A 15,738-nucleotide genomic window follows, 5' to 3' on the forward strand; every position below is an offset into this window, starting at 1 on the left:
TAAATTCTGAGCTCTCCTACCTGCTGAGGTTCCCGTGGTGTCGTCTGCTTCACCCTCCTACTGGACGCCGTCGTCGTGGTGATCTCCATAATGGAGGTGGACGTCTCCGACCGGTTGGCTGTGTTGGCACTGGACTGTGGCGTGATGGACGAGGGTGACTCCCCCACCAGCCTCACGCTGCCCTGGATGCGGATGTTACGATCTCCTTCCGTGGCCATGTTGAACACCTTCAGTCCGTTATAGTAGAGGCCTGAGAGCTGGCCCTGAAACGGGCGACTCCTGTCCCGGTCCCAGCCACCTATCTGTATGGTGGTCTGGCTGTTGAAGATAGTGAGCTGCCGACCTGCCGGAAAACAACGTTATATATATACGAGAATGAATGTTGGATGGAACGCGGACAGACTCTGCCGCCGCAAACTCCCTACTTGTACTTTGAGTCACAACAGAAATAAAAAATAAAAGAATGATCAAAAATAATCGCGCATAAGAAAAATACAGATTATTTGCCCAGTCGGCTAATGAGTCGCGATAAATTACCCGTTGCTAGAGGCAAGCCTTTCATGGTAATTTATTGCGGTTAGAATGATGGGATGCCTATGGAACAACGCAGATTCAAAGGGAGAAAGAATAAAGAAAAACATTTACAGTTGTTGTAAATTAATGCACTGTAGCTTTGCTAAAAGGACAATCAAGTCAATTTAACTGCAGGGAGGACATTAATCTTGGCAGGCGTGTGAATCTTGTCATATTACTTGACAGCAATGGGCTAAACTGCAATTGATTTATTCCTTGAAATAACAGGACAATCTTGTAAGTGTAAGCTTTTACTTCATATGTAAAGGAAATAAAAAAGGGACAGAGAAATTGTCTGTGGAGAAAATAGACCTGACAGATGTGTCATCCTATAGTGTCCAATTATCCTCTTTGAAAAGCTTCACACTTTTATTCCTTTTTAAACACTTACCGCTTTTACCATTTAACGTTTTGTTTCATTATGCGAATGAAAAAACTTTGCCAAGGTAAAAAATGATTCCTTTTACTTTCATCATCATCATCACCATCATCATCATCTCAAGACCGCCTTTTAGCAAGAAGTGAACACAACTTAAAACTTACACATGATATGAAAAATGAGGCACATAACAAAAGAGTCATTGGTGACAGTAAAATAACTAAAAAACTGAACCAGAAAACATAAAAATGAAAAATAATCATGGCACATACTAGTTGGGAGATACAACTTGGTTTTTAGAAACATACAAAAAGGCATGCACTCATATCTTTTATGTTTTATGATACATTTCCTTGATCTTCATTCCCTATACATATTTACAATATATGTTAAAGGGACTCAATTTCTTTATGCCAATTAATATTGCACTCTATTTATCATTTAACATTTCTAGCAGTTTAATCAGTATGATCCATTATAAATCAAGCACATACATGTATGTGTATCAAAAATAACACTACAAATATCAACTGAATGGATAATTTAACTGGACCTTTTTTTAGTTGATCATTTAGGTATTTACATCAAATAACAACAATGCTATAATAATTTATATGCATTTTAACAGTGTTGATATTACTTCAGGAAATAGTTAGATTTATGTTTACAGTCCCTTTAACCTGAAGCTGACAGACGTATTAAACAGTTGACATCTCTAAAAAGAAGAATACATTATTATATGCAAAAGTGTGCAATGTTACTAGCTAGCTACATTTAACTGTTTTAAATCATTTAGTTTTATTTAAGTTTTACTGAACATTTATTTTTTTAAGGTTTATTGGTTACAAAAAGTATTACTGGGTTATGTTCAAATTATTTTATTTGAAGTTTTAATCAATGTTTTTACCTTTGTCGAGTAGCCATTCGTCAACTACTCGACCAAGTCGATATGGGATTCGCTGTCTAGCAATCGCCAGGCGTTCGTTATCATTGTTGCCTTTAAAGTTTAAAGAGACATTTCAGTGGTTAAAGTCTGTAAAGTCAAAGGTTAAATGTTAATACTTAATCATTGAGCTATAACAACTGCCACAAAGTTTTAAATATGTTTTGGACGTTTAAAAAAAAAAAACAGTTACCTACAACATTTCATCGACCCAACTTCACTTACTCAAATCATTTAATTTTAATTTTAGCCAACAAATTATTCCTATATTAATTGAGAATTAGCACGCTGAAGTTTCAACTAGGTTAAGAAAGTTATGTTACTGTATAAGCCAAAACCAAATCACAAATTTAAACATTTTCATAACATACGTCTTGCCAAAATGATTTCCAAAAACACATTTTCTTTCTTTTCTTTCTTTCTTTTTGGCAGACTTTTTAGCTAGTTATACATTCTCAGAATTTAACGTTTGTGAAAAACATTCAACCTTTTGCACACAGTTTATGGTTTAGAGTAGAAAACAAAGTATATATACATATATATATATATATATATATATATATATATATATATATATATATATATATATATATATATATATATATATATAACATATCCCCATTTAAACAAGTTAAACAATTACTTGGTAACAATAAGCTAACAAAACATCAGCAATCTAAATAGACATTTCAAGAATCAAAGACACAACATATTTAGGTGTTAAAATAGGTGCACACATACTGGAACACTAATCAAATAGCAGTGAAGGCTTTGACAATGGCTACAGTAAGAGTCCGAGTTATTACTAAGTTATGTAATGGAAGTAGTTTAATGAGACCAAACTCTGCACTGCCCTTTGGATGCGTACCAAATAGCACCCTGTTCCCTATAAAGTGCACTACATTCAGGTCAAATGTAGTGCACTATGTAGGTAATAGGGTGGTATTTGGGACAGCCTTTTTCAAGACCAATCACCTCTCCTGAAAGAGAAAATTGTGACCCGCTCCAATCTTCAGGTAGATTGACAATGTTTTGTCACATCAGCCGCATTAATTCTGTTTGGGCAGGTAAGGGTTCAGGGGACAAACAGTAGTTTGGTGTGGAGTGTGTAGCAAGAATGAACAGCAGCATCAGTGATTGGAGAAGGGATGGGGATGGGGATGGGGAGAGAGATAAAGAGAGATAGAGAGAGATAGAGAGAGAGAGAGAGAGAGAGAGAGAGAGAGAGAGAGAGAGAGAGAGAGAGAGAGAGAGAGAGAGAGACAGAGACAGAGACAGAGACAGAGACAGAGACAGAGACAGAGACAGAGACAGAGTAAGAGACAGACAGACAGACAGAGATATGGATAGAGATGGATATGAGAGAGAGAGAGAGAGAGAGAGAGAGAGAGAGAGAGAGAGAGAGAGAGAGAGAGAGAGAGAGAGAGAGAGAGAGAGAGAGAGAGAGAGAGAGAGAGAGGATAGGCATTGACTGGGATGGATAGTAGCAGGATTGGAGTGGTTGAAGGAGGTCAGGCTCCGAGCTCGTGACTCAGATACAAAGCAGATCTCACAGGAACTAAGTCTGACCCAACAGGATGAGATGGCAAGATGGATCGGCCTTGCAAAGGATTATTTTAATCATGTCAGTTGGAGTTAAGAGATCAAGTATACAGACAAAGTGTATAGGATGTGCACCCTGCTCTCCCCTCCCTGCACTCTATCTTCCCTATTCCCCACATGGAAGTTGCAGGAAGGTCTGGTAGTGAAAGGTAAGAAAGTGGTCTGTCATTCTGAGTTAGGAGATCAGGCCATACAGGCAAAGGATAAACTATCAACCCCCCATATCTTAATTGTCTACACAGCACATGGTGAGTGCACTTATAGTGGAGAAAGGTCTGGTAAAGTGGGTGAGTAGGCTACTCACAGTATGTTTGGCTGAAAAAGCTACTGACACTCTGCACTTGTGACAGGGAGGTGAATGAGAGTTGCCTAGCCACCCAGACTCCTTGCTCTGGCCAAATGCTACGCCACGCCCACGGATACTAGTTTCTTCCCCTCAATGAGTCTGGATCTGAGTACCTCCCCGACCCTGATTGGTCCAGAAATAGGTTGGGCCAGAGCCAGAGCACACGTGGGTAAAGCGACGGTTTGAAAATTCGGCATTGGCTTTGATACTCTGATTGGTTAGAGACTATCAAATCGCTGATGACTTTGTTTTGTACAACTTCCTCGTACCCCTCGTCACCACAAACGACTTCAATGACGGCAGTCTCAGACTAAAGTATGTAGCGAACGACAGAGCAGCTAGAAGGAGAGGCCAACAGTGATGTAAACTACAGCGATGCTGAGAGACAGGCTCTGTTCCAATATCCACTCAAGCATACTGTACCACTTGGACCAGCTCATTGGCCTTGTGGTTAAAGTGTCCGCCCCAAGATTGGGAGTTGGATCCCGGGCCGGGTCATACCAAAGACTGTAAAGATGGGACCCAAATTGTCTCTTTTTGGCACTCAGCATTAAGGAGATAGATTGGGGGTAAGGCGCTGCGATAGACTAGCGTCCTGTCCAGGGGGTGTACTTGTACATCAAGCTGCCTCTCACCACAGAAACAGAAGAACTGCTCCTATGAGCCATTCTGGCCAAGGTACTACCTGTACTGTACCATTTAGGGTTCTATTTTCGACTGGCATTAAGGCGACGCTAGTGTCAAACGCATGTTAGTTTGCAATTTTGTAATGTAAAAACTGGCGCCCTGCCATTTTCCAGGCCTAACGCCAGGTTCGGCAATTCACCTGTCTAATATCAGCTCGCTTGCGCTCAGATGGGCGGGGTGGAAATATTTGAGGAGTGTCCTTAAAAACATGTTCAAAAGTGCTAATTTCAGGCAGCCCTGAGAGGGATATTTAAGATCAACCAAAAGCTGGTTTTAGCAGTGACGCAGTTGGTTATGGCATGAATTTTGACAGCGGAAACACAGCCTATCCAGCCGTGACGCACACTGCCCATATGCGCACGGAACAAGAGTAGCCTAATGTGCTTTTGGTGCCGGTATACTTCGTATTTAGAAACATAAAAAACTAATGTTTATTCCCATTTTGTTTTATTTGATTAAAAACCAAGCATAGCCTGCCCTCCTCTTAATTAAAGCTTTTTTTTTCTTCTGCCCAATGCAATCGCAAAGTAGTCAAGACTGTCGATAAAGAGTTTGGCTCCTGAAACCGCTTGGAAATAAATCTTAATCACCAAACCTTTATTAAAATGTCAAGTTTGAGAGGAGTAAAACAGTGAGCTGACATTCCCTTTTTATCTATGTATTGTAGGCAGGCCCACATTATTTTAGCCATGCAGGTCCCATTTTGGATGTGCGTAAAACCCTCCATAGTCTGCGATTTTAATATTATATGCCCACGCGGAGAAATGATGGTGCCTGTAAGTGTGACGTAGCCTATTTAAAACAAGTTGTTTCGTTTAGTTTAGAATTTGATTAAATTATTCATTCTTATAGGCCTTATCTATAATGAATTTAATCTTGCTTATTGACAATGTTTGGCATGTCCATGCTCAGCCATAATGCAATTTACAGTAGGCCTAGACACTATATCAGTGTGAATGCTATTGAAGCCATGCAATTACTTAGAACAATGTGGACTGAAAATAGGATAAAGTTAACCTATTTAGCAAAGATGGGATAGGTCTAGATTTTGTTATTTTGTTTCTGTAAGCCATTTAACAAACTATAACGGACTAACATTGGAATTGGAGTTGATTCCAAGGCAATACATAAATTACCGTAAATACACAACTTGAAGCAACCACATATTTCGCCATGGAGCACGTTTTGATTGGCCAGTGAGGGGCCAAGCCTCGACACAGTAACAACTTCTTTATTCATCAAAACCCAGCCCTTTCGCGCCAACGCCAGCAAGTGCACCGATAATTGCGATAGTGAAAATAGCTAAAATATTTTTGACACACCCCTGAACCTATAGCGCTACCGCCTGAGCTTAGATTTACCATTGCGTTCATTTCGTTAAAATAGAGCCCTTAGAATGAAGCAATGCATTTTTCAAGTTTCAAGTTTTAATGTCACATGCACAAGTACAGTGAAATGCCTTTCTTGCAAACTCAAAACCCGACAATACAACAATGCAACTGGGCATGCATTGTTTGGTTTACTACAGTAGTATTGATATTGGGACATAGCCAGTTTTGAGGGAGGGAGGGTGTGGCTATTGATGGACCTTCATCCCTTCTGTCAAAGCTATACGACGGTGACAGGCTGTTGGTTGGTTGGGCCACCTTTTTCACCATGTTTGTCACCCATGAGGGTCCAGGGTGTGTTTTCTGAGAGGAGAGGAGTGGAACGATGGAAAGGAGCGGTCAGTAGGAGGAAGAGCACTGGTTCTTTTCAACCCCCGGCGCTGAGAGTAGAGGAGGAATACAGAGAGGTCAGGGAAGTGAGAGAGGGTGAAGAGAGATGGAGGGAAGGATGGAGTGAGGGAGGGAAGATGTGTGTCATGTAGGACGAGGCAGAGCACGCTGCGGGAGAGAGAAACTCTCATTCTGTATTCGTATGACTTTTTTACTGCTTTCTTTATTTCATGACAAGCTCCAATTCTATTTGTATGTTTATGCCTCCCAGTTATCTTCTGACAAAAGAGTAATCTCTCTTCAAATGATAGGGTTGAGGAAATTGTACAGTCTCCTTTTTAGGCCATCGGCAAGACATGTAAACACAATGTAAGACCCCTTAGAGAGAGAGAGAGAGAGAGAGAGAGAGAGAGAGAGAGAGAGAGAGAGAGCGGCTTGGGAGGCTGAGGAGACAAACAAAGACACACATATACACACACACACACACAAACACACTGAGGGTACTCTCCCCATCCACTCTTTCTGTATTAAAACTCAGATAAATGTAAGTGTGATAACGATATCGATTCCACTTCAGGGACATTTGTTTTTGTTTACTAATAAAACAATGCTGTGCTCTGGTTTTAAACACAGCAACACCCATATCCATTCATCATACCCATTCATTATGTTCTAGACAGTGTACACAGTGATCTGGGCCTGGTCTGCCTGCCCTGTGCTGGATGGAGATTGGGTCTGGAACGGCGGGACACGGACAAACCTCTACCTTATCTCCCACCGCCAGACAGCAGTGATTGGGGCTGAGACGCCCCCCTATTCCCCCAGTCCCGGTTGACCTGGCTCACCCATGCTCCTTGTTTTCTTTGTGTTAATAAAGTGGTCAGATAAGCCCCGGCTTTCATCTCATTACAAGCTCTGAGAACAACGCCCCATCGCTCTCCGCTCCACATTAAATGAACAAAATATGCAAATGGTTTCTTCCACTGTTCCTTTAGAGAGAGGGCTGGGAAAGAATTAAGCAGGAGGAGGAGATGGAAGAATTTGTCTGGTATTATTAAATACGTATTTTTTTTTCATAAGGGACTTGGGCATAAGAAAGCACCAATGCACTGTTTATTGTTTGGTAGCTTTGTAAATGGATGGTCTGATTGGTTGCACACTAGACTGAACAGGAGTTCACAGAGACAGAATACAGTGTGTGTATGTATCTGTGTGTGTTTGTAAACCAGCGCAGACAGAATAATACAATCGACTGCCTGCCCCGTGGATGGCGTTGCGTGTCATTCCTGATTTTTCACTACTTCTGATTCATTACTGCTCCTGCAGCCATGGCTAAAAGAGCAGAAACAAATAAAACCTTCCCCTCCCGGGTCTGACCCTGAGAGGAGAAGGGACGGAGAGGGAGAAGAGAAAGAGAGGGAGAATGTGAGATGTGAGAAAGAGATCGAGAGAAGGAGAGAGAGAGAGAGAGAGAGAGAGAGAGCAGTAATGAGAGAGATAGAGGGAGGAAGGGATCAAGAGCAAAAGAGGAGGGAGGGATGGAGAGAGTGAGTGAACAGGGGATGAGAGACCAGAGTTAAAGAGAGGAAGGGAGCTTTTGTAAGTGCATCACGCTCTGATAACAGTAGAAGAATAAGGCCAGGGCTCCCTAGTCCATTCTCTTTGTGTGCTGTGTGTTAGACAGGCTTTCAGCATTAGCTGATGCCTCCAACAGAGTAGTTTACTACCCTGCTACTGTACCCTATGGGCCTCACGCAGACAGAATATGGTGTGTGTGTGTGTGTGTGTGTGTGTGTGTGTGTGTGTGTGTGCTACCCTGCTACCGTATCCTCTGGGCTTGACAGCACCATTGTTATGGTATGACTTCCATGGCCCAGACTCTGGATAAGGAAGAGGGCCTGATTTCTGAGGCTGCCTGTCCAGTTCTTTTGTACTCCACATAATAAAAAGAGGGAACGAAAGGGGAAAGGGAAAAAGAAAGAGAGAAAGGAAAGAGAACTGGGCATCTAAGACAAATGGATGGGTGATTCTGAGTCTGCGTCTACATCCCAAATGGCACACTATTCCCCTTATAGTGCACTACTTTTGACCAGGGCCCATAGCGCTCTGGTCAAATGAAGTGTACTATATAGAAAATAGGGTGTAATTTGGGATGCAAACAGAGCCTCTGATAATTGGGCTAAGGACATTCTAATGCCTCATTAAATGGGCAGCATGTGACCTTTTAATGAGATTATACCAGGGGAGGCACTTGTGGTGCAATTATTCCCCCCTGCTTTTCACAATGGTGATCCCCTCCATCCCTCCACCCTTTTAATATATATATTTTCTCTCTCTCTCTCTCTCTCTCTCTCTCTCTCTCTCTCTCTCTCTCTCTCTCTCTCTCTCTCTCTCTCTCTCTCTCTCTCTCTCTCTCTCGATCTTCCCATCTTTCTCTCTCTCTGCCTCTCTCTCCATATCCTCTCTCTATTTCTCTCTCTTCCCATTTTTCTCTCTCTCTGCCTCTCTCTCTCTTTCTTTTTTGTCATCATTCCATATCCTCAGCGTCTGCTCTTATTATGATGTCACTCTGGAACCTGCCAGTGGCCAATGAGTGGCTGGGGGCGGCCATTACCCTGCTGCCTGTAGTTCTGTCTCTGTCTGTGACAGACTGAGTCTGCATCCCAAATGGTACCCAATTGCCTATTGCCAGACTGACAGAGGCATTGATGGAGGCTCATCAAACCATAGAGGAGCTGGGAGAAATACAATATTAGGGATAGTTAAGTGGGAGGGCTGGGGGAAAGGGAGGGGGATGCTATACAGTAATTGTGATTAGAAGTAATTAGACTGTTTTATAGGATGGCTTGTAAGCAGAGATAATACTCACACAGGGCACCATTTATGTAGGGTGTTGTCCTATTTGCATTGAACAAGCCTTGTTTATATTTTACGGGTAGTTATTTAGTTAGGACTTGAATCTGGTACGAAATGCCAATAATCAATCAGAATCAAATGAGACATTCCCTCTCATCTCCTACTGCAAACAACTCTAAGATGATTTCAATATTTGTCTGTTGATTAGATCTTGTTTGGAAATTCTAAACTACTGTAGTAACATAATATTGGACTGCATATTCATATTTGATGTTATTTTATATAATTACTTGCTTTATCAAAGATGTGCTCTGTAAAGTCAAAGATGTCCAACAAAGCCAGAATTACAATGAGTGACATTGTAATTCATGCAATAAAATAACATGTAAAACAGTTACTACTTTGAATTGAACTACTTAAAAACACCAGTAGGGCTGTCTTTGTTAAGACTGTAGGTTTAAGACTGTAGGACTGTCTTTGTTAAGACTGTAGGTTTAAGACTGTAGGACTGTCTTTGTTAAGACTGTAGGTTTAAGACTGTAGGACTGTCTTTGTTAAGACTATAGGTTTAAGACTGTAGGGCTGTCTTTGTTAAGACTGTAGGTTTAAGACTGTAGGACTGTCTTTGTTAAGACTGTAGGTTTAAGACTGTAGGGCTGTTTTTGTTAAGACTGTAGGTTTAAGACTGTAGGGCTGTCTTTGTTAAGACTGTAGGTTTAAGACTGTATGACTGTCTTTGTTAAGACTGTAGGGCTGTCTTTGTTAAGACTGTAGGTTTAAGACTGTAGGACTGTCTTTGTTAAGACTGTAGGTTTAAGACTGTAGGGCTGTCTTTGTTAAGACTGTAGGTTTAAGACTGTATGACTGTCCTTGTTAAGACTGTAGGGCTGTCTTTGTTAAGACTGTAGGTTTAAGACAGTAGGGCTGTCTTTGTTAAGACTGTGGGTTTAAGACTGTTGGGCTGTCTTTGTTAAGACTGTAGGTTTAAGACTGTAGGGCTGTCTTTGTTAAGACTGTAGGTTTAAAACTGTAGGACTGTCTTTGTTAAGACTGTAGGTTTAAGACTGTAGGGCTGTCTTTGTTAAGACTGTAGGTTTAAAACTGTAGGACTGTCTTTGTTAAAACTGTAGGTTTAAGACTGTAGGGCTGTCTTTGTTAAGACTGTAGGTTTAAAACTGTAGGACTGTCTTTGTTAAGACTGTAGGTTTAAGACTGTAGGGCTGTCTTTGTTAAGACTGTAGGTTTATAATAATATATCACCATCATATGTTCAGCATTTTTTCTGCTAGATGTGAAATACAAGGTTATGTAATTACTAGACACGCAACAAGTTCTTCTTATCTCTCTCCCACTCCTCTTCCCTCCCTCATTGTTTTAGTTACGTTTAAATTCATTTGGGTGGTTTATCAGTGGTTCTTTGAGACACAGAGTCAATCAAGTGCTGACTATGGTAAAGTGGCACAAAATCAAATTAAGCATATTTTTTTATTGCAATGACTTTGCAAAACTTTATTTGGAAAGTTACATTAATTTAAAATGAAAAAAGTAAATAAACAGGACTGTTCATTTAGTTTTGGAGATGGAGGAAATGTCAATCATGTTTGTGTGTGCATAACATGTGTCTAGTCTGTGTGAATGAAGTCTATAAAAATACCTTCTGAATAAGATGTGTCTGTGTCTGTGTGAATGAAGTCTATAAAAATACCTTCTGAATAAGATGTGTCTGTGTCTGTGTGAATGAAGTCTATAAAAATACCTTCTGAATAAGATGTGTCTGTGTCTGCATTCACCATACACTTATGTGTAATTATTGACCATGGCTAAATCAATAATTTCAATTGGAATTAAGCTGTAGCCACACATGCTATGTTTAACCAATTCAAAGTAGTAACTGTTTTACATGTTATTTAATTGCATGTCATTCCAATATAGTGGTTAGGAAATAAAACAAAAAAGTATAACTGCTGACAAGTATTTAATTTAGACTTCACTGATATGGACCCTTAACAATTATGTCCTTATTTAGATAATAACAATGACATGATTGCCATCTAGCTGTTGTTGTTATACCACTGAAACAAATGGTAATACATGGATTAAAGTAAAATAATATATTTTCATTGTAAAATATTGGCTTCAGTCCGATTGCAGATTTAGACAGCCAATTGATTCTAGACTCTTGACTCAAAGACATTCCGGAGGAGTTCTTGAATAAACGTATTACTCTCGTTTCTCTCTGTGAGTTTAATCTGCTGTTGAGAAATATCGTTGGTCAGTGAATGATTGTAATTACTCTTCTCCTTACACCAAATGAAAACCTGCGGCTCTGAATTCATTAGAGATCTAACCAACCTTCAATTAAATGAATCCACTTCCTTCTAGAAGTCTCTCTGTGCAACGATGAATCTTCAGAATCTTTTTTTGTAGTTATGTTTTTTGGGCTAAAGCCACAAAAGGGCTGTCTCAGAGACTAACAAGGTATATCTATCTATCTGTTCAAATATCCTAAAGATTTACAGTATTAATGTGTGTGTGGGTATGTGTCTTTGCGTGCACGTGTACATACAGTATGAATGTGTGTGTGTGTGTTTCTGTCTGTCTGTGTGTTTCTGTCTGTCTGTGTGTTTCTGTCTGTCTGTGTGTTTCTGTCTGTCTGTGTGCCTGTCTGTCTGTGTGCCTGTCCGTCTATGTGTATGTGGAACAGTGAGTCTCTCTATTGCACAGCTAAGATCTTATAGCAACCATAGAGCCAGTCAGTCTATTAACCCTGTGGTGTATTCTGTGTTCCTCCATGTTCACTGCATGTCACAAGACATTCATTTCCCCCCGTCTACCTGAGGCGAGGAGTGATGAGCGAATCTGTCCCCAGCCATAAAAACCCTCTTTAGTGTGGGTGAAAGCACTGGGCCGCCTGAAAAGGTCAACGAACATTACAGAAGGAGGAGAGGTGGGAGAGACAGGTTGAAATCATCTCTGGTTTATACTCATGCCAAGATGGTTGAGTTAGACTCAGGTGATCCTGATCCTATGAGCTAGGCCCATCCCCTATGGCTCCTCACATTGGACTGCTACGAAGAATTCCGGAAGTGGATTCTTAATCCTCAAAATCCGTGGTGATGTCAAATATTAGCAATATATTAGCGATATATTAGCGATAGCGATATTACTGTGCCAACGTAGATGTTCTATTTTCTACCAAGATTGCAAAACAATTTGTATGTTGATGTAGTGCCCATCGGTTATGAATGTTTCAACCGCTGTGTTGAGAAATCGTATTTTTACCATCAGTTTCTGTTTCAAAGAGCACCAAAACCTACACTAACCATGAGCCTCATGGTCTGCATCGTCCAATCACAGAGCAGATACAAGTCACGTGATCTGTTAGCGAACACATGACGTGCCATCACGTGTTCGCTAACAGATCACGTGACTTGTATATGCTTTGTGATTGGACGATATAGCAGCTATCAAGTGCCATCATGTGTTCTCCAACAGACCACATTACTTGTATCTGCTCTGTGATTGGACAATACAGACAGCAATGCTGTATGGGATGTACACAGTGTTGTACCCCTGACTTTGTTTTCAGCATAAACATTTCAACAACATGTTGGTTATCGTGGTTTCAAGCATTAAATAGCTAAAAAAAAAATCTGGGGTGAACCATTCATTCAAAATATTAGAAATCGCTTTTAAAAAAACGGTGGTATCTAAAAATGAGTGGGCGTGCCAGTTCCTGGAACCATAACCACGGAAAGAGGGAAGCGGCCTGTTGCAGCCCTATACGAGGCAAGGGCTGCATTCCAAACACGTAAAAGACACCTCCTCTCCCCTCAGCCCTCAAATTAAGTGGACACTTCTGATGACGCATCATGACGTATGATGAGTTGACACTTGCAGAGCAAGGGCGAGGGAAGAATGAATTAATTTTAAATGGACCGCACTTGGCCAGAAATGTGTCACTCGTTCGTCCCACGGTTGTGTTTTCAGTCATCATGGAACCACCGGTAGCTGTTGTGTGTGCTTTATATGCGCTACAGTCAATTATGATTGCATTTCATATCTTGGCTAGAAGACAACGCATCCGCAGACATCGAATACTAGCCATCCGACGATATCAGGTAAATCGAAAATTACAATGTATAAGTGTGATGTCAGGGAAAGTTGTATGCGCTAGCTAACGTTTCCAAAAGCTAACCAAACAAAAACATTATTACTTTTACGATACGTGTTTGTGCCGTCATGTGCATTAGTAGCACAATTTCTAACTTATTTACATTCATTTTTATTTACACTTGTATGTTGACTTCTCCATATTGATGTTGGTTTTAAGTTTTGGCTGACTTTTCTTAGCGGATGTACAATCATCGCGAATTGAATTATGCGGCGTTTCAGGCCCCGGAGTGAACAGAATTGTACACTTGCAAACTCGATCACAAACGAGGGCTGAAGGCCTTACGTTGCCAACTTCCCTTGTTTGGCTAATTGTTTGGACCAACGGCAAAGATGGCCGCGGGGATTCTCCCAAGGGCATAAGGCGAGGGTAATTGGAGGAGGGTGTCTTTTACGTGTTTGAAACGCAGCCAAGCTCCTTCCATATGAGCAAGGCCCCTTCCCCATTACTCAAGCCCCTCCCCTTGTCTTAGACCCCACCCCTATAAATGAGTTCCCTCCTTCAAAGGCTCTTTGAAGGAGAAGTGTCATGACAGATAGTGGGTAATATGTTCATATTATATCTTATACATCTTATATCATAAGAATACAGTGAAAATGTTTGCCGTTGCAGGCAAACATTGATGATCATTGAGTCTCCCTTCATGATGTTTGTCCAGAGGATAGACATTAATCCTTACAGGAACTGATATCACAGGAAGTGACATGCCCGTTCCAATATTTCAATCGATATGTCAATTAATGGATCTTAAGAACAAATATCCTCTGGATTCATTTTACTGTTACATTTGTTTATAGTAGACCATTTTGCAAAACAATCTCCAAAGAAACTGGCATACTTGGCCATAACTGCAGCAACAGAGATATGGCATGGCTGGCCCTTTTAATTATGGCGTGTGGGGCCATCTGTGGTGCCATCTGTAAATTATGGAATGTGTTGCCATTTTAATTAGAGCATATTTTGCGTATGTTAGCTGTCAGTCAACTGCGCAAAGTTTAACCGAAACTAACCTAGATGGTTGAAATTAGGAATTCATTCAGAGATTTAGGCATTAGGGTTAAGTTTAGGCATTGATTCCAAGTGGTTAAGGTAAGCGCTAAGGTTTGGGATATGGTTCAAACAGAACAATTACAAAACAAGTGCCTGGCACTGGGATTGAACCTGCAAGCCTCTGAGCTGTTTAAGATAGATGCTAATAGACGCTCGCGTTGCCCCTAGTGGACAGTAGGAAATTGTCATGGAAATAAAATGCCACCCCATGCCATAGTTTCACCATTTAAAATATGCCTAAATACGCCATAATTAACTAGAATTTGGCCTGACATTTCAATTTGCTGTCTTGACTTACTTCAGTTAAAGCTACTGGTGTTCCTAGGTAACAAAACATTTTCACTTCCTGGTTAGAGTAACCTATATGACAAACGCTGTCACATATAACGAGACATGTTAAATAATTCACCTGACTTGGATCCTCTGTAGCTTTTGTCAAAGCCTTTTTAGCAGTTCAAATGTTGTGAATTCAAGACCCCCAAGCGTTGACATTTAAAGCCTTCTCAACCAGACAGTCATCGTTCTACTGACATGTTGACATTTGAAAGGATACTGTCTCGAAAACCAGATGATATTATCATAAGAAAGAAGCACAGTATATATAAGACACACCAACCAACAAAACAACATCATTTCATACACCATTTTAAAAAAGCCAATATTTAACCTCAACATCAACCTTTCCTGACAACAGTTGCCCTTCTTCGTCATTTCAAGTACAGGTACATTGACTGTGGTAAAGAGCACTGAGAGCAGAGAAGATGCTGGATAGGTATAAGGCTTGGGTGTCTTACCTGTGGGATAGCGCTCTATGACAGGTAGGTCATCCACCTGTAGTGTAGCATTACCGCCACTCCGCGTAAACTTCACTATATGGTACTTTCCATCATTTACAAACTTTGCTGTCTCCTCGATATTTATGTCGTCCGTTCCGACATTAAATATAACTGCAATGTTTCCTTTTTCCTGTTGAGACAAAGGAGAAAGAGCAAATAAGGTTTTAGAGATGAGAAGGAAGTCAATTTTGTATAATCCAGAGCAGGTGTTTGGTTGCTTTATAAAGAATAGCAATGTGTAAGAGTCATCGTGTTTGTGTAGTGATGATGATGATGACGAGGATGCTGGTGATGATGATGATGACCACATCCAGGCGGTGCCACACAACCTTAGATACCTTCTGATTATGTTTACATAATGAAAGGAAATAGTAATCTAATCAAATCAAATCTGAGACTTAACAAGGAAGTACATCTCAAAATAATGCAGCCTGACTCGATTTCCTTGTCAATATAAATATAGTTATCAATTCGAATCAAGTGATACAACAACGTCCACAATCAATATTTATTTATGTTTAGTCACTGATATCAGGTTCCAACCAAACAATACAAATATGAGTAGGCTACATAT

At 40.5% G+C, this 15,738-nt stretch overlaps 1 protein-coding gene across 1 annotated transcript in view; it reads right to left on the minus strand.

Moving 5' to 3' along the window:
• Window positions 1–15,738, minus strand: part of LOC311100893 (neurexin-1a-like) — a 393,788-nt gene that overhangs the window by 81,021 nt on the left and 297,029 nt on the right. Inside the window, exons 21-23 of the mRNA XM_084141884.1 lie at window positions 15,123–15,294; window positions 1,860–1,949; window positions 21–343 (exon numbers count right to left, since the gene is read on the minus strand). Coding sequence (XP_083998010.1) covers window positions 21–343; window positions 1,860–1,949; window positions 15,123–15,294 — 585 coding nt within the window. The remainder of the gene's footprint in view (window positions 1–20; window positions 344–1,859; window positions 1,950–15,122; window positions 15,295–15,738) is intronic.

The sequence above is a fragment of the Coregonus lavaretus genome (assembly GCF_964263955.1).
Source record: "Coregonus lavaretus genome assembly, chromosome: 25".
Taxonomy (NCBI): Eukaryota; Metazoa; Chordata; class Actinopteri; order Salmoniformes; family Salmonidae; genus Coregonus; species Coregonus lavaretus.